The sequence below is a fragment of the Epinephelus fuscoguttatus genome, linkage group LG7, assembly GCF_011397635.1.
Source record: "Epinephelus fuscoguttatus linkage group LG7, E.fuscoguttatus.final_Chr_v1".
NCBI lineage: Eukaryota > Metazoa > Chordata > Actinopteri > Perciformes > Serranidae > Epinephelus > Epinephelus fuscoguttatus.
Window position 1 is genome coordinate 7572849 of NC_064758.1, and position 27131 is coordinate 7599979.

Below are 27131 nucleotides of genomic sequence, written 5' to 3' on the forward strand. Positions count from 1 at the left end.
TTGAGTCAGACTCAGGTCAGAAATTTGATGACTTAAGACTTGACTTGGTCAAAACAGACTTAACTTACATTTGCTACTTAACTTGGAATGACTTGATATCTTCCCCAAACCCAAAGTTAAAAAGGATTGAAAGTCTTTAGGTATGTGTGCAGCTCCGTGAGGTGGTACTTACAGGCACACCAGTGCTTTTTGCTAAATGCTAACATCAGCTTGTTAATATGCTCACAACGACAATGCCAACAATTGCTGATTTTTAGTATGATGTGGCATCTACAGCATTTGCAAGTAGAGAGCAACTCTCTGGCTCCATATGCGCTTCTCTTTTACTCAGATGAAGTTTCAGCCCTCAGGCCTTCTTTTAGATCAGAAATCTTGTTGAAGACCTGAGGCCTAATGGCCAAATGTCATCTGAATAAAAGAGAAACGCAGATGCTGCCAGGGTGTGTGACTCTTGTTTTTCACTCTCAAGTGCCCTGTCAGTGATTAGCACCTTACTACAACCAAAGATGCGCATTACTTTTCTGTATTAAGTATTATGTTTACCATCTTCAACATCATATTTTGGCATGTTTAGCATTTTGACCTGATGGTGCAAGATGGGTGCCATGCTCTTGATCTGACAGCTCATTCTGAAGCTCCGTTAGTCTAAAAAAGATCCCAGACATCCCAAAATCCAATTCCTCCAACAACTTGTTATCCCAAAAAACAAAAGGCCATTGCTCCAAAGTCCAGTTTCTCTAAAAATACATACTCACCACAACTGGTTTAAGTGTGCCAGTGGTGTTTGAGGTAGCGTTAGAGCTGCCAATCCCAGGTGTTTTTACCAACAACATTACAACATTTCCCAGCTTCGTTTAAGCCACTGAACCTGGGTGTTTTTCACTGACCTGTCCCTGCTTTTACAGTGACTTTTGTACCACCAAACATGGGTGATTGATGCCAGAACATGTTCTTTTCCTAACCAGAACCAGTGTGTATTTTCGGAGAGACAGGACTTTGGGACAATTTGCGATTGCTTCTGGAATAACAGGCTGTTGGAGAAACAGGCTTTCAGTCCAATGGGACATTTTTTGGACACACAGGGCTTCAGAATTTTGGGTGCTGGGAACAATGGGCAGTCCCCACTAGATGAAAGATTACTAGATTCATCATGAGGGGAACATCAATGTCTTTTAAAAGTTTCATGGCAATGCAACCAGTAGTTGCTGAGATACTGTATTTCAGTCTGGACTAAAGTAGTGGATTAGCTTACTAACAAACCGACATTGCTCCTCCTAGTAAAAGGACTTGCAGCTCCACTTTGACTTTAACGCCAGTGACTTGCAAATTAGCTTTTTTCCACCCATCACTTCCTGCGAGTGTATATGATCACCCAACCAAATTTAATTGGAACAAGCACAACAAATCTACGACATCCTGAATAGGGTTGATGATGTACTCTGTTATTGTTAGATTGAAGCTTTACCTAAAGATTCCGTCCCAGTGTAATGTGATCTGTTCATAGAATATTTTTTACAGGATGCTGACCACTGAGCTGATTTCCTGTAACAGTAAAGTTGCATCACACCACACCACTATATGAAGAACCTTTGAAGGTTGTCGCTGGTTTCTACATCGCTGATTATAACACCGCAACTGCTTTGCATAATGTGCTAAAAAAGTCACACAATGTTACTTCTATTTCCCAGAACACTTATGATTATTCACAAGGGTTAGTCAACATGCGGTGTCTGTACAAGAGGTCTGGTAAGTGTGTTATGGTACGAAGTATAAGAGCTGAACATTTAAGAACAGAAATTTATTTCAGCATTTTAAGTAGTGCATTCAGATAACAGTTTCTAGGAGTATACATTGTTTCATTCTAAAACCACAATATCTTTTAAGACCACACAGTAACATAGCATTTAACTTGATGGATTAACATTACTGTAACAGACAAAGCACAATAGTAAACTTACAGCAGCACAGTGAAATCACACTTTAATTAACACAGAGAGGTGAATGGCAGGAAATGACAGAGAGAGCTATTTTGTCCACTGACCTTTCACCAAGTATGATACTTAATGGACTCTAATGGCATTAGAGAGACATAATAGACACAGTAGAAATCAATATAACAACATTAGGACTGCACAGGTTTTCACACACAGGATAATAAAAAGTGCACACTTTTGAAAAAATAATCTCATATTAAGGGTAAGTATTGGCTCATGCTGCCTATTGATTACCATCTCCACTTTGAAAATGTTTTATATATTTACACAAAATAGACACACTGACTTTGCAGGGCGTATCACAAAAGTATAGGTTGGCTCCGTCACTGCGCTTTTATCTCCTCCATCCACCCGCCTAACCACAGGCTGTAACAGCTGTAAACGGAAAGTTAATACTTGCAAAATGTGTGAATTCTGAAAATGAAAAAGAGGAAGAGGAACATGTTTCTGTGTTCTTTCTTTTTCTGTGTTCTTTTTTTGTTGTTCACTTAAGATGGGTTGAGATGAAGAGAGGTAGAGTGGTAAAATATCCCGGCAGTGACAGAAGTACCAGCAAAGTAAAATAATTATAAACATCTTACATTAAATCATAATAGTGTGTGATGAATGTTGGAGAAGAGAATGGAGGTTTTAGGTTTGCCTTGGTTGGCAGTGAGACCCAAAAAAAAAAAAAAAATTATGCGATTTTGATTTAAAACAGTATAGTGCATTTTAATTAGAAATGTATGATTAAAGGTTAAAAGTTAGTTTAATACCTTGACATTTTTCAGTATTTCAGAAAAGGGGACGGACAATGCTGTTAACTGTGGAGGGATGACACTAGTGGTGATGATGGCGGTACTAGGGGTGGCTGTGGCTAGGGAGGTAGAGCTGTCGTCTAATTATTGATGGTTCGATCCGTGGCCCCTGCAGCCTACATGTCTAACTGTCCTTTGGCAAGATACTGAGCCCCAAGATTGTGAAAATGTGTGTTCAACTTTGACCTGATGACCTTTCATGGTAGCCTCAGCCACCAGTGTGTAAATGTGTGTTTGAATTCATGAATGGGGCTGGTGTTGAACAGCACTTTGAGCGGTTGCCAGGACTGTAAAAACTCCATGTAAATTCAGTTCATTCTACTGCAATAGTTGTGGTGATCATTTGACAAATCAACAGCTCAGAGGAGACTGAACAGAAGTAATTTAAATCTGACCATTTATTTCTCAACTTTCTACAGGAAGACTTTGAGTTACTGCACTCGTCTTCAGTTGGTCATATTCTGGGTGGCTGTTTGAGTTGTGCCCTGTGACAGTGAGCTGGTAAGTGTAAGAAAATGTGTGACTTTCCAAGGCGGTGTTGTCTCAGTTATCCACCAAACTGCTATAAGCTGCTGAACAGAATGCTAATGTGCAAAATGCTTAAAATTAAGATTGTGGTGCGAGAGGCAGCTGAGCTGACTGCGAGTGTTGGAGATAAACATAACAGGACCGCCTTTTCACACCTAACTTGGCGAATTAAGGGTTTATTTGGACCAAACCAGAGTTGGTGATTGTTGGAACAGTGGACTGACTAATTAAAGGGCTAACAAGACTAATCAAGACTGTTTTATTGAGTTTTATTTTGTTTCTGTTGAGTTTGAATGACGAGTGTTTTACTGTGATTAAACGAAGCAATTAAGCCTAGCATAGTTCAGTGAAAGAAAAAAACTTGAATTCAAAAAGTGGGCGACCGTATTTCACTGTTTAAAAGAGAAAATAGATAAAGATAAAAAAAGATTTTTTGCATTTGACATTCTTTTGTGTATTTATTATGCTGGAAAATTTGAGAGAGCTTGTAATGTAGCAAATTTGCTGGTTGCGGAGGTGGGCCATAGCGCCGCACACAAATACACACTACTGTTTGACTGTTGTGATTCACTTTTGTCTGTCTGATCAGCGTCATCTACAGCCACAGCAAGCAGCCAGCCACTTAGTTTAAACGCTTCCTGCTCAACAACAAACAGCAGACAGAAAAAATTAGCCTCTTGCTAACTCCAGGGGTATTTTTCTCAAGAGCTGCTAGAGACTCCAAATGAACACTAATGTTGCTCTGTGTCTGTTGGATGTGTAGATAGGCATCTGTTTGCTTTTGCCACTCGTGTTAACTTTGACAGCTATTTTGGATTATGTCTTTAAGCTTGAGATGAAAATACTGATTAGTTTTAGTCACATTTTAGTCAGTTCTATCCTCATTAGTTTTAGTTGATGACATTTTAGTCAACTTTAAGTCATTATGTTTTCTATATGTTTTTTTTTGTTTCTTTAAACTGATCCAGTTAAGGCTAATTCATGTATCAGAAATTAGAATCAAGGTGACAGGTTGTATAAAAATTTAATTTTCTTCAACTACAAATAATTTCTACACACTTACAAAAAGCTTGGACTGACTAGAGTTCAACAGATGTGAAGTCCGGCAGCTGGTAGCTGCTTGCTCCACTGCCATTCAGCTGCTAACAAGTGGAGCTAACTGCTAACAGCCACCACTGTAAATAACAAACTCAACAAATCCATTCAGCAGCTCCACCATCCACAGTCAGACACACACATCTGATTATTTATTAATTAATTAATTATAGCTCACAGCTTGCTCCAACGGCTGATGCTTCTGTAGTGGGAGTATATTTGCTGGCTAGCGAAACATCCTGCGGCTGACTATTTACTGGAGTTTACCAGCCTGTCACTCATGCGGTGAAGGTAATTGCAAGCAATCGTCAATAAAAATGAAACATAGATTTCATCTTAGTTTTTATTATCAAGATCTATTTTTAGCTTGTGACTGTCTCGTCTTTGTCATAAAAATTTTTTGCCAACAAAATTAACACTGTTTGCCACAGCAACTTTATAAGGTGATAATACACCATTGTTCCTTTTACACCTTGATTATGCTGCCCCAAGAGGCCAAAACCAAGGTTTAGGGATATTTTAAAAAAGTTTTACAAATTCCTGGGGAATCCACCCCTTACATAAAAGACTGACTTGAAGCCAGGATAAAGCACTGTATTGATGAAAACTTCATATCTGTTGTGTTCTATTACGGTAGCTGAGGCGTCTCAAATGTACTGCATCAAAAACGCTTTGCAAAGTTCAAAAATGCAAGCAAATGTACGGAAAACCCAAATGCGATAGCCACAACAGAAGTGAGTGTCAACGTATATTGATAATGAAACAGGCTGCCTATTTTTGCCAGTGGACAATTACTGCATTAATATCATTCTATTAATTGTAGCTTATTAGGAAGCTAGCTATGCAATAGCCTACAGTTGGCAGGATGTTACTTAACTAACTTTAGTCAGTCAGATGAATGTAACCTTAGCGGTACCCCAAAGCTGTATGAAGACAGCAAGAGTAAGGCTGCTATATGGCAACACTAAGTCGCTCAACACTTCACACTAAATCACTCAACACTCAAGTATCTCTTGACAGAAATCAGTCATGTGTTGTTTTCAATTACTGCTTTAGCAAAAGGTTTTGAATTTCTAACACAGAAACAACATCACTCATTTGTGACAGTCACATAGCGGTCATCATAGTTAGCTAGCAAACAACGTTTCACTAAGACTACCTCTCAAACAGACATTAACTTTCCTCTTCCACATGTATGGGCAATAAAAGTCTCCTGGCAATAGCAGATGGCTTTTGCATTTTTGCTTGTGTTTTTCAAATTCTTAAAGTATTTTGCACATGCAGTTCATTCGAAACGCCATAGCCACCATATTGAATAGATGTGACATGAGTCACTGTAAAACAAGGCGAAAACACATCCAAAGATTTTACAACTGTTCAGCTGACATGAAAACTTGCGGCTCTGCTTTATCATTTTATGCACATTGTGGAAATTATTATGGGAAATAATTTACAGGTTGAATGTTGACTTCCCAAGTAGTTTCCAGAAACAAACAAACAAACAAATAAACAAACAAACAAATAAAAAAAACATCATTTAGATTGTATGGCCTGTAATTGATGACTCTTATCAGTTTGTTTTTCAGCCACAGCAGGTAGCTGTTCCAGCCGAAAGGGTCTTAAAAACCCACTCTACCTGCCCAGCACCAACAGAGCCAGATATTTCCCTGAGGAGAAGGTGCAGAGCAAAGAGAAAGAGCTAAAAGGAGAGTGAATATTGGACTTCCATTCATCAGGTGGCCAGAAACAAACAATTCCAAATGAATGCAAATTAATGAAAGTTGCTCCATATCTGCTGGTTTAAATACTCCAATGTTCGCCAATTCATTATCAACTTCATAAGGTACATGTAGGCTAAGTGTTGTATTTACAGGTTGATGTACTGCTCCCAGGTGGCCATAACTATCAGTTGATGCATGTTTGAGTGAGATCACCGAGTCAATGTGATGTCATGCTCTTTAGCAAGGGCTCTTCTCCTCAGTTCTCACTGTGATCTTGATCTTCCTCTCCTGCTGGACATCTGTGAGGGGAAAAAACAAGATTGTTCCAAACAGTGAGGGAGAAGAAGTAGCCAGCAAAAGTGAAATTTTTATGATAGCTACTTTTGTACAGGTTTAAATAGACGTAAAAGGAAGAAAGTAGATGGACAATAATTAAGACCACATCAATTGAGCAGAAGTTAAAATTGAAATGAAATAATTTTACTCTTCAAAGTTCATCTCACACACAGGATTTTGGCCGAGCAGGGCTCAGATGGTTTAAACCATCTAAAAGAATAGTTTCAAATTTGGGGAAATGCGCCTTTCTTGCTTTCTTGACCATTGTTAGATGACAAGATACCAATCTATTTACACTAAGTATAAATGCTGTATTTATGTCAAGGGCTAAGGTTTCATGTCAGCACTGGGGTGACATATTAAGTAGGGGGGTTCTGGGGGTCCTTCATTCTGTTTTGTTTTTTTTGCACCGATTTATGGTGAAACTGTCTTTATGTAAAGGAGAATGACAATGACAATACAAAATATGACATTATGATGAAATATAATGCAGTAATCTTCTCGGGCATTCTGTGTTACTGTTATTTAGTACATTTATTACTTTCATTCTTTGTCACTTTTCCCGCACACATGTTGACATGATTTACTCTTTTGTCATCTTTTGAGTCTTTTGGTTGGGGAAGTAATGTGCATGTGGCACCTATTCACATCAATGACCCACTGATTCAAATAAATTTATTTATAAACCCCTGGATATGTGTTGCAGCAAGATTTCTGCTAACATTCAAAACTTTTTGCACATTCAAAACATGTCCCACATATCCATGTTCTCTGAGAGGTCAAGAATAGAGTTGTAATATTTTGAGAGAAAGTTGTAATATGACAAGAATACATTTGTAATCCAATGAGAATAAAGCCATTGTATTTCCTTGAGTCCTATAGTCTACTGTAAATGATGTTATTTCTTTGCTGATGATTACTTAACTTTCTATTTTGAAATAGTTTTCACCTAGCCTATATACTATGACTTTTGGTTTTGAAGTCCTACCCCAAAGTTTTCAGTGGCACCATCTGCACCCCTATGAAACATTTCAGGGGGGCGCCAATGGAGATGGGACTCATATTTGCAAATAAGATCTGTTAACTGATTGTGTACCATTGACTAGACACTGACAGACAGGTGATTACATTTATTTTTTTTTAAATCAAAATTATCATTATAGACAATTCACTACTCTGTTGTGGGATGTGTCTCTACCGTCCCAACTAAATCCTACGTCTTTGGTTCATGTTCTTTGGGTTGGATGGTAGAGATGTGACTTGTGAGCGTTAACATCATTACGATGGTTGAATGATCACAGAGTTGGTTGTGTGGATTAAAATACTGTGCATTCACAATAAAACACCTGATCAATTAAATCTGAGTTAATTACACTGAAGGACAGAATTTGGCTGATGTGTGGCTTCTATGCATGGTTCTGAGGCACCTCTGTGGATGATATTTGAAGGCTGTTGAACTATCCCTTAAATATCGTAAGTGTGTCCACAGAACCAGAAATTAAATGAATATGGACCACAAGTGCGTAAAACTTTGATTGATGAAGCTTTAAAAATGTGATTAGACTTGAAGTCCACACCAAGAGGGAAAAAAAGAAAGGAAGAAGTAAATAAAGACACGCAAGGACTTGAAAAGTGAACTTATGCCTACTGTCTGTTTCTGAGTCTCTGTCAGTTTCCGTCTCCACTGATGCCCGCTTCCTCTTGTGGCCCTGGTTGCTTTCTTGTCCTGACGCACTGTCCTCATCGTCCTGGTCATCTGAGCTGCCTCCTTGCTCAACTGCTGGTGATGTCGACTGTGATGAGGCAGATGAAGCACAAAGGTTCACAAAAGAAAGACACCTTTATTTCAAGTAAAATCAAACTAGAAACAATATTTTCATGTGGACATTTTGATTCTAAATAAAAAAAAAAGAAAGTCTCGACTGTGTCTGCTTTGTTGGCTTAATTGACCTTACTTTGGCATTTGATGATAAAGATTCTTGCATAGCCGGATTCAGAGTCTCCAGCACCACTACTGTTACAGAAACATGACACCATGTATTATTCATCTATGCACAGTAAATATATGGATGAACACACAGAGACCCTTTTGAATCTAAGCACTTCACCTGGACGTAATGATATGGTGAGGACAGGCACTTTCTTTCCATTGCTTTGGTCCGTTTTTTCATTCACCTCCTCTTCCTGCTCCTGCTCATCCATTACCTGCTGTAATAAGACCATCATACCCTGAGTCTTGTTTGTCCCCTCTTTACCATCACCCCAATGTCTTTAAATCTTACTGCTAAGTAAAAGTACCTTGTGGTTAAGGTCACTGGTAGACTCCTCCTCTTGTTTGACTGGTGGGATAGAAGATGGAGGGGCGACAGGAGAGGGTGATGATACTGGTCCGTATGCAGATAGATTTGTCTTCTCATCCTTGTCAGGGCTCCTCTGTGCATTCTCTCCACGTTGTAATGCTAGGGGTGAATCATTTCTTGGCGTTTGGCTGGATTTGGATTTTCCTCGATCCGATAGGTCCAGAGGCCCCTCATACACCTCTTTAAGCCCTTCTCCTGAGACCCTCTCAGTCTTGGGTGGTGGGATTTCCTTTTTCTCCTGAGGCTTCATTTGACTCTCCACCTGCTCTGACAGATTTCGCAACCTAAACACCACTGTTGGCTCCTTGGCAGGGGGCTGAGGGGTGCTCTGCTTGTGCCAGGGAGAACCAAAAACCTGCCTTCTGGAGCTGGCATGTTGGCTAGATGGGATTAGGTTGGGAAAGCGCAGCAGGTTTGGTTTGGGAGAAGGCTGCACTACCAGGCCTGTCCCTGAAGCAGCCGCAGTCACCCAGTCGGGGGACTCAGATAAGGGCCAGGGAAGAGTAACATGGCTCGTGACTGGTTGAGGACGGCAAGGGACAGGAGCATGGAGCACATGTCTGCTGGGGTTCACTTCTCCACTGGTTGAGGAAGAGGAGTTCCTGAGAAGGAGAGTTTGAGGAGGGATGGAGGATCGCTGGTCCAGTCCTTCAGTGCTCTGAGCTCTACGTTATGAGAAACAAATCAGGCAGATAGGGAGAGGTTAAAATATCCATGCAGGTTACTGGGCCATGTGTTGGCAGTTATGCATTACTTAGTAACAGTTAGACTCACAAGTCAGTCTTTAGATGCTTTGCTTAACTAAAGACTGATGACTTTCTCCCTGATTTTGTGTTTAGATGGGCGGATACAATTTCAGAGTTTAAAAAAACTCCCTATGTTGCAGAACCAATAGTAAATCTGCAGGGCGGTCCTTCGGTGGCTCGCTGAACTCTTGTGCTTGTAAACATAGTCCCACTAGAAACATGTGTAGCGGTACAAAATGGCTCAGCCATGCTCGCAGAAAACTCCGTCAAAGTTAGTGGATGTTTGTCGCGTTTGCGGCAACACATTCTCGCCAACTAAAAGAAACAAACATAATCTTTCACAAGGCCATGACTCATCTGTCCGGCCGGACTATAGAGGGAATCGCCTTGTTGTTTACCAATACTTCCGGGTAGAAAACCAGCAGAGCTTTTAGCTACATGTATAGCCTATGTATCACATTTTTCACATCACTGTATCACCGTTTAGACTAATCCGATGTTTGTAAAGTCTATAAACACAAATATTGAACAAACATTACTATTTCTGTGTGCACGTTTAGCTGGGCTAACCGTTAGCTGTTAGCCCTGTTAGCTGTCAGCGGTGTCTGTAATAGGTAATAACTCATTAAACGGTCCGTGAAAAAAAATATCTTTTCCAGCGGATATCTTAGTTACAACATGATTGAGCTAGCAAAGCAGTTTTGTGTTGCTATGTGTGGTATTTATTCAGTTTTGGGAAATCACGATGTCTAGAAAGCATCAGTGGCTGCCGCTGACAGGCACAGCTAACACTAGCAGCAAAGCTAACATCTGGACGTCATCTGTTAAAAGCCTCCCGTTGTCGGATATGACATGAAACTACTCCAGTTAGCTCAATCATGTTGTAACTAAGACATCCGCTGAAAAAAATATTTTCTTCACGGATGAGCACACGTTTGATAAAACGGAGTTAAATCTCTAGGCATCCATTTTCAAGCTCTCTGTGTGTTTGTTTCCTCGCGGACGAGAAAAGGAGGAGCGCACATTTCCGAGTAGGCGTGTCCTTTTAAAAAATGCAAGAGGCGTTGCTTTGTTGACGGCTGTTTTCGACGGGGTGTTAAACACACTTTAGAAAGGAGTGTCCCCAGACTATCAGAAGGCGGAGATCTCTGATTGTCTGGTGGCGAGACTAAGTAACAGTAATACAATTACTTTTTTTCTGTAACAAGTAATTTAAGGGAATACTTCCTAATGTTAGTTTTAGAGGTAGTGAGCAACAACCCAAGTTGTCAAACACTATGGCTTTGTCACATGGACGTCAGCATCAGACAAGGATGCACAGAGGCATCCTTCACTACTGTATGATACACACAGAGTGGCGGCAGTTTATTACGTTGCCGCCAAGTACCAGAATATAAAGAGCGAGATATTCCGTATAGAGTGAGTGGGAGAGGTGGTTGATGGGTCAAACAATCTTCAGATTTTTACCCAGGAGCATTTTGTTTCCCATGTGAATTTTTTTTCTCTACACCTAACCATATGCTTTTTGTTGCCTAAACCTAACCTAGCACTTTTGTTGCCTTAACCTAAGGAGGTAAACCTAAAAAGGAAAAAAAAAAAGGAAAAGAAAAAAAAGAATGTATGCATCTAACAGAAACTGTACATTTCCTGTGAAAGGCACAGTGCACGTAACAAGCGTAAATTGACACATCCTCCCTGAATGTCCAAAACAGATGCAGGAGGGTACCTGGCATGTCATATTTAGATGTGTAGGTCTGCCGACAAAGTGGCGGTATTTGATGAAATAGAATGAGAAATATGTTGGTCTCACCTCCTCTCTCCAGCACGGGTTACACTATGTTCTGTCTTCCAGGCCAGGGGCTTGTATGACTCCTGTGAAAGTGAAGAAGGGCAGAAAAGCAAACGAAATGATCATACTATCCATTATCACATACATTAAATTATTAGTTTGACAATATGAAAACAAACAGACGCTCTCTTTCTGAATGAGAAGATTGATACCACTCTTATCTGTCTACGCTAACTGTGAAGCTAAAGCCGGGAGACAGATAGTTTAGTTTATCATAAAGACCTGAAACAGGAAACAAAGCTAGCCTGGTTCTCTCTGAATGAACTTTTATTGTCTTTACACTTCTTGAGAACTGAACGGAAATTAGATATTATTTGTTCATTGGTGAGTTTTAGAAGTGCCAGTAAGTTGATGATTGTTGTAGAGAGACAGGCTAGCTGTTTCCCAGGTTCTTTATGGTAAGCTAAGCTAACTCTCTCTACTGGCTTCAGCTTTATATCTAATAAAATGGTACTTTCCGGTACTTTTGTCTTAAAATCAGTAGGTTTTTTTTAATGTGTTTTTGGTTAACACAAGCTTAAGAGACTTTCGTGTTTTGTTTTGCAAAATAACATACGTCAGTGAATACCCCACTCGTGAATTCTGAAGCTTTCATATGTCTTACAAAAGGTGATTGCTAAACCTGTGACTAAATGAGACTACAGAGCATCATCATGTTGAACAGGACTTTACAGCCTCGTTGTGGTAGGAATGTTAGTTCATACTACAATGCTGTAGTTCGTTTATAGCCTAATGTTATCTTTTTACTTACGGCAATTGCATTTAGGCTTTAAAAATTATGAAAGAGGTGTGTAAAAATGTTTAAGTATCATAATCATCTGTTTGCCACAGAGCTGATTTTCTGCAATAATCCAAAATCCAATGGAAAAATGATCCCATAGTCTATTTAAAAAGGGCACCTGGGTGATGCCAACTTCTGCATCAGCCTACAGAAACACGTAATCCCTGGAGATCTCTATTTCAGGAAAACTATGTATGGTAGTTAATCATTTTTTGACCCTGTTTAAATTGTGCCTTTAGTTACACATAGGCCTATGATGTTTGCCGATTTAAAGAATAATTTTGCAAGTCAAGAATGTTGCAGTTTGTTCTAAAATTGTTGAAGTGTAAGACTGTGAAAATATATAATTAGGGAGACTACACAAGTTGCGTTACTGATGTCATAGCTTTTTCTCTTGCTGAAGCATGTGTTTCATACAAGTATTCTCACGAGAGCAGCAGGTCTTGGTCATTTTTTTTGCGTCATTGCTGATAAAAGGTCAAGAGATGCTGGACACATATCAGTTAAGATAATGTTACATTTGTGCTATGAATATAGCTATGTTACTGAGCTGGCTAACTTGCTGGTGTTGGTGAGGTATATTGTGCGAGGCGAGAGATGTAGTTCACACAAAACTGAATGGTACTACAACAAACCTATGACGACTTTCTTGACTAGCAAGATTATCTTTAAAATTAACAAACAAATTCATGGCACAAAATCAAACAGGATCTACAAAACATTTTACTCTTGCCATTGGCTACTGTACATGCAGTATTTTTTAAAACAGGGTCCTGTGGGGTACACTGCAGGGGAAGGGACTTTGCCCTTTCTATTAGAGTGGTGTTGATGGTATTATCTAATTCTCAGAGACAAAACAAATAGTAGTATTTTCCAGAATGATCAATTTCTTTGACATGCTGCAGGAAAAACTGGTTATGCTTCTGAGTGAGCTGATTTAGAAACTTACAACGTGGCTGCGGTTCATCACTCTCAGTTGTCTGTGTTCAGTGTCTGTTTGATCAGAAACACAAACATGAACTTATGTAAAAAAAAACGAGAGCATAATAATCAACACTCAAATGAGCAAAAACGTTTCCTCCTCCTGACTTGACTTCATCCTCACCTTCGGGTCTTGGCTCTGCCTCAGTTTTTACTGCAACATTGCCATCTGCTGGATGGTTAGGTGCCCTGCTGGTTGTTGAAGTGATGAGGGCCACAGGTCCAGAAGGGGGTGAAAGGTCAGGGGAGCTGTTTGCTTTGACCTCTGTGGTGCTGCTGCTATTGGAGGAGAGGTCACTGTGACCTCTGCTACACACACACACACACACACACACACACACACACACACACACACGAGAAATTGCTTTCAGGCAGATCGGTCATACATGCAAAATGTTTTGATATATGTAATATCAAACTATTTGCCATACAAACAAAAAATAAATAGTGATCACATGTTTGCTGCACTGGCTATAGCTGTTGAGAAATACTAAATGTAACAACAGAAATGACAATGAAAATTGAGAATAACTTATTTGAAGCCTCTCCTAGATCAACTGAAGAGGCCTCATCTTAAAACTTTATAATCAAACACCATATACTCACTCAATTGCTGCTCTTAAATTTCTGAGCTCATCTCTAAGTTTCTTGTTTTCCTTTTTCAGGTTGTTCATCTCTCCAGCTACAACACAGACCACAAGTCATGATCAGAACACTGAACACCAAAGTTATAAGGGACTCTATCTGAAATTCAGAATGTATGAGTTTTCTGCACACGTCTCTCAACATGTACCCTTTTTTGACAGTCACGGGCTGGCTTGACTTGGCTTGGTTTGGTTTGGGCCATCAGCCCAGGATGGCAGGGATTTGCATTTCCGATACAACAGGGCCATCTTCTTAAAGGTGTGTCTTTAACTGATGATGGCTTGTCTTGAGTGATGACTTTTAAAAGCAGTGGGCTGATCCACAGTTAAAGCCCCCTGTCATTTTTGATGCTTTTTGAGCTGTGTGCAGAGGTGCAGTAAGAGCCTGTTGTCTGCAGCTCTTCATCTACTTCACTGTGGCTGTCTCTGCTTTTACTCTTCATCCCTGCAGTATTATTAGACCTGTCTTTATTGAAGAAAAGCTGCCAACAAAGTTAACTCAGTAATAAACACATTTCTTTGCCTATGGATCCTTCACAATAAATGTCCCCTCTTATTTTGTTGTGTAAAAACTTTTATTGTGAAACAACAAAATAAGGAAATGTCGAGTTATCGAGCAGCAACCTCACACAGCATCTGATACGGCTGATAGTGAACATTAAACAGTAAAATAAAGCAGATATATACAGTAAAATCTGGACGCAGGAGAGAAACTAAATTTAAAAACGCCCTCCTCCCTGGTCTCCTGCAGACAGATAGGTGAGTTGATCCTTGCAACACACAAGGCTTGTTTGAGGGGGATAGGTGGGGGTCATTGGGGGTTGGCTGGGGTTGGTGAGACTTCACTGCTACCCACTATAGGGTGGGCTGCCAGGCTTTTGGACCTACTCCAGAAAAGGTCCATCTCTGGTGCAGCTCGGCGTGTCACGGCGCATCTAAACTGCTAATGGAAATGCAGTTCAGTATGGCATGGCTTGACTCAGTGGAGCTAAAAGTGTGCCCAGTGATGCCCATGCCCATGGAGCTGGCGGCTAGCAGCTAGTGGTGCTAACTCCATAAACAATGGTAAAATTGTGACAGTGCTGCCAGAGCAAACAGTGTTAACCAGGGGGTGACCGGAGGATGGGCGCTACACTTGTGGGACGAGGACATCCCGGTATCAGCAGCAACTACTGTATGAGCGTTGTGCAGAGTGGATGATGAGCGATAAGCTAGCCAGTCGGATACACACGTGTACTAACATGAATGTGTGGCTGCAAACAAACCACAGAGAAGCTCATATTACAACACACATAGAGAGGTATCTTATCTGCTCAGGATGCCATTCATCTTTACATAGTAAATTGTGGTTTGCTGCTATATTATTTCTCTGAACCTTTAATATTTTTACTGGAAAGGAATGGCATGGATGGGAGGCTGAATGAAAACTGTACCAAATGCCAGAAGGTAAAGCAAAAGATAGGAAATGAAGGAAACAATTTTTTTTTAGTTGTGATACAGGACTGATAGGAATGGTGACACAAGAGACAAGTGATGGATGACAAATGGATGTAAGGTTGGACCACTGATGTGAAAGACAGACATAAACAGAATACCTAGTAGAGAGATGTGCTGGAGGCTCTGCATCTGCGAGGCTTCAAATTCCTGTTGTCTTCTCTTGGCTACTTCCTGAGTTACTGTACATCTGTCACACAGCCCCGCTCTCAGCCTACACAAGCAGCAGAAAAACACAACATCAGAAACACATCTGACTGATTTGAAAACACTCTATACTACTCACAATCCTAATGTTCCTCATCCTAAATTAAACACACACATTTAATGACAAATTAAGGTGCAACTATGTAACTTTTGGAATAAGAGAAAACACATACTTTTTAAATTTATAATCATTAAATTGCTTAAAGGCGCCATGTGTAATACCTGCCTTCGTGTTCCAAACCAACAGGGGGCAGCATTTCACCCAAAGGCCAACTATTAACTAACAGCAGGGCAAGAATAGGCAAAAGTTGCCCAAGCTACTGAAACTCTGACAGCTGGTCAAAATAACATGCTTTTTTAAAAAATAATCTTTAAGTGTGGCAGTTCCAGCAAGACTAGTAGCAAGAAAGCAGCCACATCAAAAATAAATATCAACGCCATTTGGAATGTTTTTCGGTACAACTTGTGTTGCCATTAGTTGCACTGTCTGTGCTGCGTGTGTCTTTTGGCTTTTCGACAGATTTGGGATGTTGGACTATGTATTATCTGGGTCTGGATATATTTTGGCTTTGACCAACGCCTGGATAGAGACGTCAGTGAAGATCACGGACTTGAATGAGTGACGAATGATAAGCCTGCAAGCTATCTTAGCCTAACTAGCTTAGCTTAACTGTGTACCAGCCTGAGGGGACTGACCTCACCACATTACTATTGTATATTTCAGACCTTGGATTGCCTGATTGTCCGATTGTCCAAAATAGAAGAGAATGTCAAGTGACATAAAAAGATTGCTCAACTATGTTGGGAGGGATCACAGGTATCTCAAAACAAGGAAAACTATACTGGACTTGACTTGGTCCTCTAATGTTGGACTGAGGGTAGGCTGGATGCTACAGTGACTTGCTATCGCCTCTCAAAGGTACAAGTGGCATTACAAGTCAGGACAAGCTGGCTGGTTAGCAAGCTGATTTCAGTGGATATCTCTGCAACACAATGGACTCTTTTGGGGCCAACGTCACAATGATGTCATTTTATTACCTGAAGGCAAAACATGACTCGCTGCCACAGGGCTGTAGGCTACATAGGAGTGTTAAAATGTCGTCTTGTTGTCTTATTGGGTGCCAGAATAGAAGGAGTCGTGGCTCAGAGATTAAATTTGATCGCATACCAGCCACCATAGCCCGTCAAAAATTGAAGACAACTATGGTTAAATGCAGTAAGAGGAAAGGACTGGCGGAGGCGATCATCAAAAATGCTCGCATGTGCAACGCACACATCATATCAGGTTAGGGGAAAAGTATTTACTGTTGTTGGGATGAATACCAGCTGGGTTATCATCTCCACCTATCAGACATTGGGGAGGTATTAAGAGGAATATTGATTTTCTCCGTAACCCTTACTCCAAGAGTGCGGTGCTCTGGATTACCAAATGGTATATTCCAGCAGTGCTCGGAAAGTATGAAAAAGGTCCAGTTTGTGCCGAATGCACCACTCGCATCATCTTCCTTCATTGGCTAAAACAAGCCAACAGAACTTGCTAGCTAGTGCTAACTAATTATTGTGGAGAATTGTTCTTTCTCCATCTGAGCCCAGCCCATCAAAACGTCATACTGTTTACCAACAGTAAAAGGGTCTATATGTAGAGGTCTTTAACATAGTGTCAAAATTGTTACTTCTTCACATTCCCATGTTAGTTTGATTTTGTGTTTAGAATGTTAACATTCTAGCCATATTTTACACAGTGCACCTTTAACTGACTGACTTTAAGACACAGCCCTACGGGGTCCGATACGACCAGCAGTTTGTGGTGGCTAACGTTAGCTAGCTTTAAAAAGATGTTGCTGTGTTGCTGACATTAAGGTGTTGGCAGATTCTGTGCTACTGTTCCACTATGTTTTAGTGTTCATTATCCAATTTTAAATTTATTTGCAGTAACACATTTCAAAGTTCAATACACTCAGGGGTTTTACATTTATTTGGTCTAGTATTATCACTAGTTTATGGTAATATAAACTGTATGTATACACACTCATATGCTCACACAAACAAACATGTTGTAATCCAAATACAGAACAAAAGCTTAACGTAACCTCAGTACCTGTTTTCCAGTGTCTTGATGTTCTCGGTGAGTAGTCGCTGCTGTTCTTTCATCTGCTGGTTTTTGGTGAACAGTTCCTCCATTCGCTTTGTATCACTGTGTACATGCATGCATACACACACACACACACACACACACACACACACACACACACACACACACACACACAAATTACTGTCAAAATGTAATGCCAATCACATGTCTGTCTCTCTACAATCAGTGAGATACAGAATAACATGTCTCCTCTGGAACATTCATTAAAGGGCCACTGTGTAAAATGGGTTGAAAACCGTTGAAAACAGTGACATCAGTGGTCAAATTCTAGATTGCAGGGCTCACTCGCTCACCCCTCCCGTCAGGTAAATGACGGTGGCCTCGTAGGGACAAAAAGCCTTGCGCCGACATGAGTTTTTCAGGAGTAGGTCTATCTAGCAACGAGGTGAATATTTATTTAGAAATCTAAACCATGTTATGATATTGTAATGAATCACTCATGAGCAGGAGACCAGAGTAGCGTTCGAGAAAAAGGCCAGTTTATTTAAGCACTCCAAAAACTCCAGTAACACTCCAGGGGGTAAAAGACTCCGTCCCAAACTCTGACTCTTCTAGCGTAACACACACACTCCATATCAGTGGTGGCTGCTGGTCTTTCAAGGAGGGGAAGCTCATTTTCGGCCTACATCATAAAATGTGTGCGTTTATTTATACGTAAATTCTACCCTCTGGGGCTGCTGCGCGAGGCTAGTGTGACCGCCTTTGAGTGCTTTGGGACAGTGGAGGGGCTCACACCACCCGCTGCTCGTTGGGGACAGTAACTGCAGAGCGAGAGAAGTCAGAGTCTCCAAACACGAGTACAGCCTCCAATAACACCAAAACAAGATGCTAGATTTGTCGCTAGTAGTTTTTAACAAAGAAAAAGTCACTAAGAGGATTGGAAAAGTCTCCAGATCAACTCGGAACAACGGAATGAAACTTGAAAATGCTTCGGTGGTTTATATTTCAAGATCGCTGATTCGCTCATTACGCTGTCAATCAAAAAGGGATTCAGCCTCAGACAGATCATCCAATCATCATGCAGAAGCCCAGCGTCCAGGCCAGCCGAGGCCAGCCCACTACCCCATAGACCCCCAGAGACGCTGAGCGTCCGATGGGCGGGACAAAACCGAGCATTTATCCAATGACTGTCTAGTTTCGCTGCAGTGGAACAACCCACTCTATGCTTCCCCACTGAAGTCTTTGGACGCTGAGCTTCAACACTGTTTAATGCACTGTGACGCTACGGGAATGAATGAGAAGAAAGTCGCGTCAGTGACCTGTGAATAGTAGCTGATTCTGAACAAAAGTTCAATGTGTTCAAGCGCATATTTAGTCAATGAAATGTAAACACAACAGTACATATTTGACCACTTATTTTTTGACATTTTAGGGGAAGCTGAGCTTCCCTTGCAGTCTTAGAGCAATCGCCACTGCTCCATACACACATACTCGTTTACAATACCTAGCGGGTACCCCCTCCCCTCTCTGCTCCACCAATCTCCAGCCTGCACACTGACTGACAGCATAGCCTGTAAACAGAGCTCAGCTGTTTATTTAGCCTAGCAATATCTCCGGACTATAGTAGCTGCAATGGACGACTATGAATGCGATTTTGAAGAGTCTCTTGTAGCGGACACAGACCCAGAGCCATACCTGTTTGAGCCGGAGCATACAGATGAGGAACTTAGATGCTGAGCGGGCGAGAATAGAGGCTGAATCCTCCGCTCCCATTTTGCTGCACAGAATGGGATTCGGTGCTACCATCGTTGGGGAGATATATCATCAGGAGGAAAAGCACTGCAGAGAGTGTATCACAAGGAGTGAAGTTGCGTCTTCTTTTCCTCGCAGATGACGGTTCGGGTCCATTCTCTCCTGTTGCGTGGTAAGTGTGGTCCATTCGCAAACTTTATAACTAAAAAAACCTTTCACTACTCTCCATCGACGAACTACTAACACTCTCTGCTGTTTCCTCCTCCTTCTTCCTTCCTTCCGCTGTCTTTGTTGGTTTATTTATACACTCGAAACGCGTCCTCTGGCTGGCTGGATTGTCTGCTCGGTCTGCCGTACATACATGGCGGTGCAAGATGGCAACCTCTCTAAAGCAAGGCCCTTGCTATATATATACAGTACAGGCCAAAAGTTTGGACACACCTTCTCATTCAATGCATTTTCTTTATTTTCATGACTATTTACATTGTAGATTCTCACTGAAGGCATCAAAACTATGAATGAACACATGTGGAGTTATGTACTTAACAAAAAAAGGTGAAATAACTGAAAACATGTTTTATCTTCTAGTTTCTTCAAAATAGCCACCCTTTGCTCTGATTACTGCTTTGCACACTCTTGGCATTCTCTCCATGAGCTTCAAGAGGTAGTCACCTGAAATGGTTTTCCAACAGTCTTGAAGGAGTTCCCAGAGGTGTTTAGCACTTGTTGGCCCCTTTCCCTTCACTCTGCGGTCTAGCTCACCCCAAACCATCTCGATTGGGTTCAGGTCTGGTGACTGTGGAGGCCAGGTCATCTGCCGCAGCACTCCATCACTCTCCTTCTTGGTCAAATAGCCCTTACACAGCCTGGAGGTGTGTTTGGGGTCATTGTCCTGTTGAAAAATAAATGATCGTCCAACTAAACGCAAACCGGATGGGATGGCATGTCGCTGCAGGATGCTGTGGTAGCCATGCTGGTTCAGTGTGCCTTCAATTTTGAATAAATCCCCAACAGTGTCACCAGCAAAACACCCCACACCATCACACCTCCTCCTCCATGCTTCACAGTGGGAACCAGGCATGTGGAATCCATCCGTTCACCTTTTCTGCGTCTCACAAAGACACGGCGGTTGGAACCAAAGATCTCAAATTTGGACTCATCAGACCAAAGCACAGATTTCCACTGGTCTAATGTCCATTCCTTGTGTTTCTTGGCCCAAACAAATCTCTTCTGCTTGTTGCCTCTCCTTAGCAGTGGTTTCCTAGCAGCTATTTGACCATGAAGGCCTGATTCGCGCAGTCTCCTCTTAACTCTGATCTGAGCTGCTGTTAACTTGCGATTTCTGAGGCTGGTGACTCGGATGAACTTATCCTCAGAAGCAGAGGTGACTCTTGGTCTTCCTTTCCTGGGTCGGTCCTCATGTGTGCCAGTTTCGCTGTAGCGCTTGATGGTTTTTGCGACTCCACTTGGGGACACATTTAAAGTTTTTGCAATTTTCCGGACTGACTGACCTTCATTTCTTAAAGTAATGATGGCCACTCGTTTTTCTTTAGTTAGCTGATTGGTTCTTGCCATAATATGAATTTTAACAGTTGTCCAATAGGGCTGTCGGCTGCGTATTAACCTGACTTCTGCACAACACAACTGATGGTCCCAACCCCATTGATAAAGCAAGAAATTCCACTAATCAACCCTGATAAGGCACACCTGTGAAGTGGAAACCATTTCAGGTGACTACCTCTTGAAGCTCATGGAGAGAATGCCAAGAGTGTGCAAAGCAGTAATCAGAGCAAAGGGTGGCTATTTTGAAGAAACTAGAATATAAAACATGTTTTCAGTTATTTCACCGTTTTTTGTTAAGTACATAACTCCACATGTGTTCATTCATAGTTTTGATGCCTTCAGTGAGAATCTACAATGTAAATAGTCATGAAAATAAAGAAAATGCATTGAATGAGAAGGTGTGTCCAAACTTTTGGCCTGTACTGTATATATAAAAGCATAATTATAAGGCTACGAAAACCAAACGAATTTTATTTTATAGCGATTATACACTTATATAAACATATTAATGGGTAGAATATTCAGATTCAGATTCAGATTTGACAATAAACCATGCCAAATATTACACACTGGCCCTTTAAAGAACAGACAGGCAGGCAATACTTTCAAAGGCTGCTTCACATATATTTTATTTCCTTTTAGTTTTATGGTTGTTGCTGCATTTCCATATCAGCTTTCAATATTTCCCTCCTTTTTTCCAGTGGCAGGTAATCAGATCATTTATATATGTAAAAGTATCAGGAGCACAGTATAAAATTGTAACTACATTCAAAAGGAAATGATAGACAATATAGCCAACATCAAGTAGGTCATTATTACCAGAAACGTTCTGCTCTAGTTTGTGGCTCGGGTACAGGTCATTGACGAATACATATGTTTGCCAGAGGGTTGAACAGTTTGGTGCTCACAATGGCCGGGTTGGTGCGGGCTTTAAAAAAACTCTGACCCTCAAACCACTAGTTTGTATGTTGAGTATTGTAAATAAAAAACTGACAAAAACCAAACTGCCGCTTTGTGTGATGCCACAACACTTTACAATTACGTTTATCACACATGTTGACGGCGCATTATATTGCATCTCATTATGTAACTGTGCTCTATCATATTATCTGTAGATCCCTTTACACAACACTACACAGTAAGCAATGTGAGAATAAACTGTGCGAGTAAATAATCATGAGGGGTGTGGCATTATATGTCATAGAACGACAGAAGATCCTTTATGATGGTGGATGGAAAACAATTTCCGGGTCACAGGAAGCATAAATTAGCGTAATGAAGAAGACCCTGTGTCTGCTGTGGAAACCTTCAGGTTTCTTTGATCCACCATCTCCCAGGACCTTAAGTGGATCCCTCCCACCGACACCACCAGGTAAAAGGCCCAGCAGAGGACAAACTTCCTGCACCAGCTCAGTATTTTTCCCAGCACTCTTTGCACTCTTTTTGGAACAGCGGATTGGCGCAGTGCCTGCAGTGATGTGGGTGCTGTGCCAGACGATGGTGGTGAAGAGAAAGCTGAGCCAGAAGGCAAAGCTTTCGATTTACTGGTCTATCTATGTCCCAGCCTTCACCTATAGTAATGAGCTCTGGGTAATGACCGGAAGAATAAGGTTGTGGATACAAGCTGCTGAAATGAGTTTCCCCTGAAGGGTAGCTGGGCTCAGCCTTAGAGATAGGGTAAGGAGCTTGGACATATGGAGGGAGCTTGGAGTAAAGCTGCTACTCCTTTGTGTCGTTCCGTGTTGTCCCGTTCTGTATGTAGATATAAACGGCTTATACTAAGGTATCAAAAACATAACAATTCTTATTTCCAGGTGATTATACACCTATGAAAACATAGGTATAGATATTACATAAAATTTCTGCCAATAGATGCCCCTAAATCCTGCACTCATTCCACTTCCTTTTACAGTATTTGAAATGGACTCAAAGACTTTCTTGTTTTAACTCCCAGTTGTATCTAGAATCTAAATTAACACCTTTCCTTTGACAGTAGTTTGTTCACTAGTTCCAAGGAGAAATGTAACAAAGATTTTGTGACTCAGTAACAGACTGAATGACTTGTTGCAACATGAGCTCCCTTCCAAGCTAAACATGACATGGACGAACACAGGGCCAGGTGCAGTGCCAGCATGACAGTCTTCATGGTCCACAAAGACAAAAGCTCCCACAGTGGCTGAACTTGTGTATAGCCAAACTTGATTATCTTGTCAGCGTTGTCTAAACATGATCATGTAGAGACCTCAGTGAGGGGGAGAGTCACTCACCAGCCCTTCTTGTTGGACAGCTCTTGGATTTTCACCTGCCACCCTGGAAAAGCAAAATACATCTGGTTATAATTTGTGCAAATGATATGAGATATATCTTCTACTACAGCAGCATCACAACTTTTCTCTTTTTTTCACCCTTGTTGCCAATGGCTGCTTTTGTTGTGATTTCCAGTCGTGACAACGTCGCAACAGCTGGTATTGTGTTCACTTTGTGAGTCTGTGCGCATGTCATTATGGCAAAATGTGGTCCTGGTACCACCTATTGAAACAGGAACTACCAAATAAGTCATTTTGGTTATTTTACCAGGTGTATGTCTGTCTTTCTGTCTGTGGATAGATTTTGTCAGTAATGCCACAACCATGCAAGATGCAGTCATGAAACCTTACAGGTGTGTTGTTGAGATCAAAATGAAGGCCGAGTTCAAAAATGGGCATGGTCTGAGCAAGAGGGCCGAAAGTAGGGGGGTAGGATGTAGGGAAGGGGCTACTGGTCCCCCCACTTTACACCCCTGGTGCACATTTGTTTTAAACAGCATGCACTGTATCGTGGTTGGAGTGATTCTATCGCAAGATGGTCTCCAGTTTCCACTTACCCTCCACCTCTCGCTCGTGGACCTCCCTCAGTTTGAGGAGTAGGCTGTTGAAGCACTCCATTGGGGATCTCCTTTGACCTTGAGTCTGACTGTACAACAAAAGAGACATACAAAATGTTTTCCATACTTTTAATGAATTTAATGGAATTATATTGCATGCTTTTAAACTGAAATTCCTTTTGGATGTATGAGACTAAATATTATGACCCTTCACACACCCCAAATCCACCAGTTTAATGGAGTATTAACACTTCAAACTGCTAATAGAGTGAAAACATTGTAAATCAGGTACAGTTATCAAGGGCTCAGGCGTTGTAGCCTGAGGACTGTGTTGTGTTAAGGACGTACAGCCCTGCACACTTTGCTGGTGCTGCACTTTCATGAGCCGTTCCTGTTACACAAATGTGGGAGAAAATTTGGTTGTTATATTGAGGGTGATTGAAACTAGTTAGACTGGTCCTGTAAGGTCTGGGACTTAACACTGCAGTTTGTGTTTCAAGTACATGAAACACAGCTTTTACAGTTTGTGTTTGTGTATATGTGTACATGTGCACCACATGGTGACAGTGTAACACTTTTTGCAAAGATTATAATTTGTTGATTGAAAGTCTCAATGCAAACAGGTGACCTTTTTTGCCTGCAAACTTAAATCCTTACTGAAATCCACTACTCAGTTGTGTTCACTCAGTCATTCACTCATTAATTCAACAAATGAACATGATCAAATATTAGCCCAAATACATGTATTGTATACTATTTAGCATGTTGATCAGTGTGGATCGGGCTCTCTCGACATGTCAGGATACGTCAGGAAAGTGGCTGTTTGGATCACCTCAGCAGAGCAAGAAAAGACCTGTCTGCCTTTATGTGCCCGCTCTGCTGTCTCTAGATCATTACTCACACGCACACACACACTCACACACACAAAACACACACTAGTAACTTAAGTGTTTTCCTGACTTTTCCTCTACCGTCAACAGAAAGTCAGAGTTTTTACTGATAAAATGAGACACACATTTGTACAGATATTCATGGTTCCAAGATAATGAATCCCGTGCCAACATTAAATTGCCATTTAAAGTCTTGAGTAAAATGTCTTAAGAACTATTGTATGGATTGACATGGAATATAGTACAGATATTCATGGTCCCCAGATGATGAATCCTAGTAACTTAAGATTTCCCTGACCTTTCCTCCAGCATCACCAGAAAGTCAAAGTTTTTACTTATGAAGTAAAGTATATAAATATCTACAAGATGAATTTGCACAAACCTAACACACATTCATGGTTCCCAGAGGATGAATCCCACTAACTCTGGTGCTTACAAATGATTAGAATTTACAGTTTTGAGTGAAATGTTTGGACAACTAATTTAGTTTGATGTGGTACACATATTCATGCTCCCTACAAGATGACCTGTATTCATGGTCCCCAGAGGATGAATCCTAATGACTAAGTGATTTCTTAACATTTTCTGTAATGTCACCAGAAAGTCAAAATTTTAACTTAGGAGGTGAAGTATATCAACATCTATGAGAAAGATTTGCACAAACCTTTGTACAGACTTTCATGGTTCCCAGAAGATGAATCCTACTACCTCTAGTGCCAACATGAAATAGGCATTTATGGTTTATGGTATCCCAACATTTCATTTAGCACCATAATCAGGTCACAATATAATTTGTCTAGCACACAGACTTATCACCAAATACCTTTAAAATGAATGACATTCCCATCAACATCAGCTGTACTTTGTGTTCAGCAGCATGCTGCTACTATTAGCATGCTAATACAGTAAACTAAAAGGGTGAACATGGTAAACATGCGTACCTGCACACGCACATACACATACATATGCACACCAGCATTACCACATTATGAGGTAAAAAACAGTCCTGGATGCTACACACCCACAGAGATACAGACTGTGTAGATAACCTGGCTGTATAATCTCATGGCTGCAGCTTAATGTAAGCCTTTCTCAAACACCTCCCATCCACTGGGAGGTTTGTTGTTTGATCGAAACCAAGCTTGAATTGTGAGAGAAAGTTTTGTTGTTCAGACTTCATTCACTGCTCTCACACAATATCAGCTGATGCTGTTCAAACCAAGAAATGATGCAGTCAGGGTCTAAAAAATGTCATTGAAGGCTATTGTCTGAGCAACTTTGCTTTCAAAACACCCGTGCTTCTCATTGTCAGCTCATGTGATTAATAATGTGACTGGAATGACTGCCAGTGGAGAGCGACGCTGAGTGAACTTGTCACTCATTTATTTTAGCTGACAACCACAGAAAAATGTGTACTGAGAGAATATAGCTTTTATGCAAATAACGATAAATGAGGAACGACAGTCTGTTACACTTGTGTATGAGCTCCACCCTACACACACACACACACACACACACACACACACACGCGTGCGCACTCTCTCTCTCTCTCTCTCACACGCACACACACACACACACACACACACACACACACACACACACACGCATGCTTATAATGACATATCTTGCCTCTAATGCCCTCACTATGATCCCCGGCCATATGTAAAACTGCACATTGTGCTTGCTTAATTAATTCTTTATCTTATTATTGACAAGGAGCTTTATTTTCATTTATTTAGACACCATTCTATTTATATTTGAATACATTTTAAAACCACATGGTATGAAGAAACTGTGGTAAACTGACCTTAAGATACCAACACCAACCCACACACATACACTCTATAGTGACCACGAAAGGCCTGATAAGGCCATGATCATTTCCTGTATGTCTGCTCAGTTCATGCCCTGACTCCCAGCTGCACATACCTGTACCTACTCTACCCACCTGTTAGCCAATCTATTCTGGCCCTCGGGCAACAGCTCAGAACTTAATCAAAGGTAACTCACCTCATACAGCAGAGGACTCCTTCAGTTGTTCCCTCGTTCAGACTTCAGAGATGGACGGAGTGATACAGAGGCAGAAGGAGAGAATGCATGATAATGAAGAGAAAGAGAGGAGAATAAGGCTAGGGAGAACGCCCCACACCCTCCCCTCTCTCATCTCTCCACCCCAGAAAACCGGTCGGAGCTGTCGTCCCCTTAAGGAACACAAACAGTGACGCCTGGGCAAGTTCTCCCTTGATATTCCTGTTCTGCTGAAATCCCACATAACCGGCTAAACCGGCCCCATAAAGCCCTGTGGGGATAGAGGGACAAAACCGATTGGGAAACACAAACGCTGAATGTAGAAGCCTGCAATGGCACATTTAAATCACAAGTTAGGGAGACATGGTGATAAAAATGATGATTAGATAATTCATATTTATAAATAAACT

General features: G+C 41.1%; 1 protein-coding gene across 4 annotated transcripts; it reads right to left on the minus strand.

Moving 5' to 3' along the window:
- Positions 1-1777: 1777 nt before the first annotated feature.
- Positions 1778-26802, minus strand: rbbp8l (retinoblastoma binding protein 8-like). 4 transcript variants are annotated; one of them, XM_049580336.1, is made up of 14 exons: positions 26704-26802; positions 23804-23892; positions 23208-23250; positions 17632-17727; positions 15428-15540; positions 13795-13870; positions 13313-13494; positions 13157-13200; positions 11388-11449; positions 8770-9496; positions 8580-8679; positions 8427-8485; positions 8120-8264; positions 1778-6434 (listed from the first exon to the last, which is right to left on the minus strand). In XM_049580336.1, exons 1-14 carry the CDS (start codon positions 26706-26708, stop codon positions 6373-6375), a joined length of 1803 nt encoding a protein of 600 aa, XP_049436293.1. In that variant the 5' UTR covers positions 26709-26802; the 3' UTR covers positions 1778-6372. The 4 variants fall into 4 exon arrangements, with proteins under 4 accessions (XP_049436293.1, XP_049436294.1, XP_049436292.1 ...); XM_049580337.1 differs by having other exon boundaries at positions 8427-8482; positions 13313-13497; XM_049580335.1 differs by having other exon boundaries at positions 13313-13497.
- Positions 26803-27131: the final 329 nt, after the last annotated feature.